At 36.2% G+C, this 5,000-nt stretch overlaps 1 protein-coding gene across 1 annotated transcript; it reads left to right on the top strand.

Annotated features, from left to right (window-relative positions):
- Positions 1-1,874: 1,874 nt before the first annotated feature.
- LOC143029955 (uncharacterized) lies at positions 1,875-3,087 on the top strand. Its single transcript, XM_076193166.1, has 3 exons — positions 1,875-1,932; positions 2,173-2,226; positions 2,726-3,087. Exons 1-3 carry the CDS (start codon positions 1,875-1,877, stop codon positions 3,085-3,087), a joined length of 474 nt encoding a protein of 157 aa, XP_076049281.1.
- The last annotated feature ends 1,913 nt before the right edge of the window (positions 3,088-5,000 follow it).

Raw genomic sequence — 5,000 nt, 5'->3', positions numbered from 1 at the left:
AGACAAAAGAAGACAAAAGAAGACAAAAGAAGAAGACAAAAGAAGACAAAAGAAGAAGGCAAAAGAAGACAAAAAGAAGAAGACAAAAGAAGAAGAAGACAAAAGAAGAAGACAAAAGAAGAAGAGGAAGAAGAAGACAAAAGAAGAAGAACAAGACAAAAGGAGACAAAAAAAGAAGAAGACAAAAGAAGAAGAAGACAAAAGAAGAAGAAGAAGACCAAAGAAGAAGAAGACAAAAGAAGAAGAAGACAAAAGAAGAAGAAGAAGACAAAAGAAGAAGAAGACAAAAGAAGAAGAAGAAGACAAAAGAAGAAGAAGACAAAAGAAGAAGAAGAAGACAAAAGAAGAAGAAGAAGAAGAATACAAAAGAAGAAGAAGACAAAAGAAGAAGAAGACAAAAGAAGAAGAAGAAGACAAAAGAAGAAGAAGAAGACAAAAGAAGAAGAAGAAGACAAAAGAAGAAGACAAAAGAAGACAAAAGAAGAAGACAAAAGAAGAAGAAGAAGAAGTAGTTCCATCACAATATATGACTCCGTATGTTGACTCTCTCTCTTTCACAATTTACCAAAATAGAAGGTCTGTAACACTTCATGTGTGTAATTAAAAAAACAGATACTTGCATACATATATCAAAAGGTTCACCTCCTTACAAAGGGGATGGCCAATTAAATATAATAACGATAAAAATAACAACAGCAACAGCAACAGAATGAGATGGAATGAAAGGCTTCATACACTGAATGCAAATTGGATGTTGTGTTACATTTCCACATGCTTTACAAGCAGCTCTGTTCTTTGAGTCCATCAATGTAAATTGGATGTTGTGCTACCTTCCCATATGTTTAAAAAGGAACAAGTTAATTGATAACTTGCTTCTCATAGTCTGATGACTCTAAAGTTGCAGGAAATATTATTGAAGTGCAATGCAATTCCAAGCCAACTGACCTGTTGGTCTTCAAAAAAGATCATCATATTTATATACATGGTCACCCGATATATAGTACTGTTTGCTTAATTTTCATGAAGTCGATATTTTAGGAACTAGTGATATCCTTACGGACCAAAACTAGGAAGTATTCTCCAGATTACGACTGCATATCTCCTTAAAAATGAATGGTGATCATATTTTACTTCCATCCTTTCTTTCTGATGTTTTATATCACCTTTCCCACCTGTACGATTCAACTTCTTCAGCTCAAATATTCTCTTTCAGGGATAGCTCAGGTTATCGTTGACAAAACGCTATTTTCACGGTCACTTTATATGTGTAATGTAATAACGCGTCCCAGACTGCCCATTGTATCTACACATTTCAATGAGAAAAAAAAAAAAAAAAAAAAGTCGTCCGTCTTGCATCTTATTATCTCACCGAGCGTTAATTAGGGCACAACCCGGTTAGCCACAAAGCGTATCCAGACGCTTCTTGGTAGGAAACGGCGTAGCATGAACAGTTCATACAACCACTGGCTATACGGCGAATAAGGACTGGCGAGTTCGTCGGAATGCATTACTGCATGCACGCTTCGCATACATAAATGCACACCACCAATCACACACCACACCACACCAGACACACGATTTCGTTGGTTTGTCATCAGACATGCGTATGAAGGTCTGAAGCCATGAAATGGTAGGCCTTATCCCCTGCTTGTTCTGGGCGTTCATCCTCTGAAGATTCCTTGTTCTCGACGTGTTCTTTGTCAGTTGAGTCTTGTTTGGATATCCGAATTGGTTTGGATATCTGAATTGGTTTGGATATCCGAATTGATTTGTATCACTATTCCTTGTACCGTACCCGCATTGGAATACGAGAGGGCCTCCAAATCCGATAAATATTATTCACTCGATGTGAAATTCCCATCATGTTCGTGGCCATGTCCGAGAATGTAAACAACACTACCGACGTCATCAGTTACCCTAGCGGTGGAAAATGTAACTACGACATTGAAAAGTTAGTCTGCTATCAGGCACTTTTAAGATCGTGCTATTTGGATAAAATCAAAACTATAAAATGCTAGAAACGTGCATTTTAGTGTTCTATTTTCTTTAAAATGCTAGAAACGTGCATTTTAGTGTTTTAGTTTCTTCTAAGTTATATTTTCATACATGAAATAACAAAATATTAAGAAACCCGATATCCTCTCAGTTGACCTTTAAATCTCGGAGTTCTAGACCTGATAGCCAGTGTTATTGTACTGTATATCTACCATGAGAAAGCAAAGCAAGGTTTGTATCACTATTCCTTTTCATATGTTTGCACTGAATAGTGGAAGGTGGTACGAATTTTTTTTTCTGAAATATCAAGGTTAAGAATCACTATAGCAAGAAAACAAATTGCCAAATCTCGCTAGATTAGGCAAGTATTTCCTGAATTCTACATGTTAACCAGAAAATGGAGGAACAACAGAAGAGGAAGAAGAAGAAGAAGTAGAGTTTGATGAGCAATTGACGGGAGACATGGTAGATAGGATTACGGTATCAGATGTTAAATATTCTCTATTGAAAATGCGTAATAACAAAGCTACTGGATATGATGGTATACCTTGCGAGATATTTAAGTTTGGGGGGATAGCAGGAATTAATATACTTACTAGACTATTCAATGCGGCATGGGATGCTGGAGACATACCACAAGATTGGAATAAAGCTGTGATACACCCCCTGTCTTCAAAAAAGGTGACAGAACGAATTGCTTAAACTACAGAGGTATAACTTTCACATTTAGGAAAAATTTATGAGAGAATTCCTGAGAAGAAATTACGATGTATAGTGGAAGATGTATTACATGAAGCCCAGCAAGGATTTGGACCAGGACGCGGGACGACAGATTTAGTTTTCGCCCTAAAAATTATCATAGAAAAATCCTGGGAATGGGACATCAAGAAGTATGTGGCTTTATTGGATCTAGAAAAAGCATTCGACAGAGTACCCAGGCAGATGTTACGGAGAGCGATGAGGAAAGCTGAATATCAAATTCCCCCAAAGCTGGAAAGAGCAATTAAAGGCTTTTATGTCAGCAACGAAACATTAGTAAGACCAGTTGCAAAGGAAGAAAAGTGGTTTTATGTAACATCTGGTGTGAGGTAGGGTAGCGTAATATCACCACTTTTATTTATACTGTTGATGGATCAAGTCGTGAAAGTAGTGGAACAAAGAAGCGGAGACAGAGGGAACTATGCCACTTTTATCTATGCTGACGACGTGGGATTGATGGAAGAAGATTTGCAGCAGTTTGCAAACATGATTAACCTCTGGAATAATGTATTAAAAGAACATGGCTTACAAATAAACCTTGGGAAAACAATGTTAATGCTAGCTGGAAGAGAACAGGAAGAGATTGACATACAAATAGAAGATGTGAAACTGAAGAGTTCCTTTTTCAGAGTCCGCATTTGTACACAGTCTTTACTTATGTCTTATTATTTTAAATATAACCATAAAGAATTCTGGGTTAGTGATCAATAAGAAATGAGATGGTTTTACTATTTATTTGTGTTCGTATTCGCAGTTTGAAAACTTCATTATAGAGTAGAGTACATAATGATATGTTTCATATAAAAGAAAAGTGATCCATATTTCACTGTAACTAAAGGTAAGATATTCTTCACACAAAATACTCGAAAGAATATTTCACACTTATGGTAAAATTCGAGGAGAGAGTATTGCAGGTGATATATTATATATTATATATATATATTTATATATATATATATATATATATATATATATATATATATATAACCACATTGATAGCGCAGTGGTTTAAGTCACTGTTCACTTGTTACGTCTGAGCTGGGTTCGAGTCCTTGGCTTCACTACGTATCATTTTCCGTATATGTTTCCGTCGAGCTCCTTGTCAGTCTCGATCGTGATGACATGGAATTAAAGTGAAAAATTAATGTGGTTGAAAAGATAAATATCTGTGTACTGGGGACCATTCAGTGTGTGTATATATTTATATATTGTATAATAATTCATTTGTATGGCAAAAAGGAGATATTTATTACGATCGATAAAGATTACAGACGAGGCAATACACGTGATAGAGTAGAACACTAATATATTGCAGCCTATAAAGAAGACTTAGGTAGAAATTATACCATCATAAATGATCGAAATGTAATGGGATTCTTGGGAATTTGTGGGTTACATAATGACCACTAAAGGACATCGCAACATACGAGTTGAATTTCTCTTTTTATGTGCGTTAAAAGACGACACAGATATGAAGAAATTTGCAATACTTTAGACAACAGTGCATAGTCCTGTCATTGACAAACAATTGTGTACAAATGACCCAACACGGAGGAGAATAAAGTGTAAAATTAGTGTATGAACTAAATAAGAAAAATCTAAATTCATAGAGAAAATAATATGAGACCATTCTTTATGCACATGTATCCATGTGACGTTGTTACGAGCGTCGTTTGTACGTGTCCATCATACAAGAAAACTGACGGTGAACGAGGAGGAGGAAGAGGAGGAGGAGGAGGAGGAGGAGGAGGAGGAGGAGGAGGAGGAGGAGGAGGAGGAGGAGGAGGAGGAGGAGAAGGAGGAGGTAGTCACAGTGACGAACAAGTAATGGAACACAGTGACATGACAGTGAATGGCCGAGTGATGCGGAAGACAAGACAACAGACGAGGCTTACAATGGGCAACGCGTTCGGCTCTGTATACAGATGAAAGGCTGGGCAGCGACGACCCACTTGACACAGTCGTCTTCGTTGTCAGATACGGAACAGCAGTAATGCCATCCAGCGTAAAACTATGTAAAGGTGTTCATCATCACCATCACTAAGTATCAAGACTTTCCGTTCTCAATGACCTCTTAGCTAATTCATCCTAACTTGCACTAAATATACATGTATCTAAATACATGTACAAATATATATATACATATATACATACATATATATATATATATATATATATATATATATATATATATACATATATATATATATATATATATATATATATATATATATATACACACACAC

This window comes from Oratosquilla oratoria, chromosome 11 (assembly GCF_046742065.1).
Source record: "Oratosquilla oratoria isolate Oo_2021 chromosome 11, ASM4674206v1, whole genome shotgun sequence".
Classification (NCBI taxonomy): domain Eukaryota; kingdom Metazoa; phylum Arthropoda; class Malacostraca; order Stomatopoda; family Squillidae; genus Oratosquilla; species Oratosquilla oratoria.
This window is presented reverse-complemented; position numbering and strand designations above follow the sequence as displayed.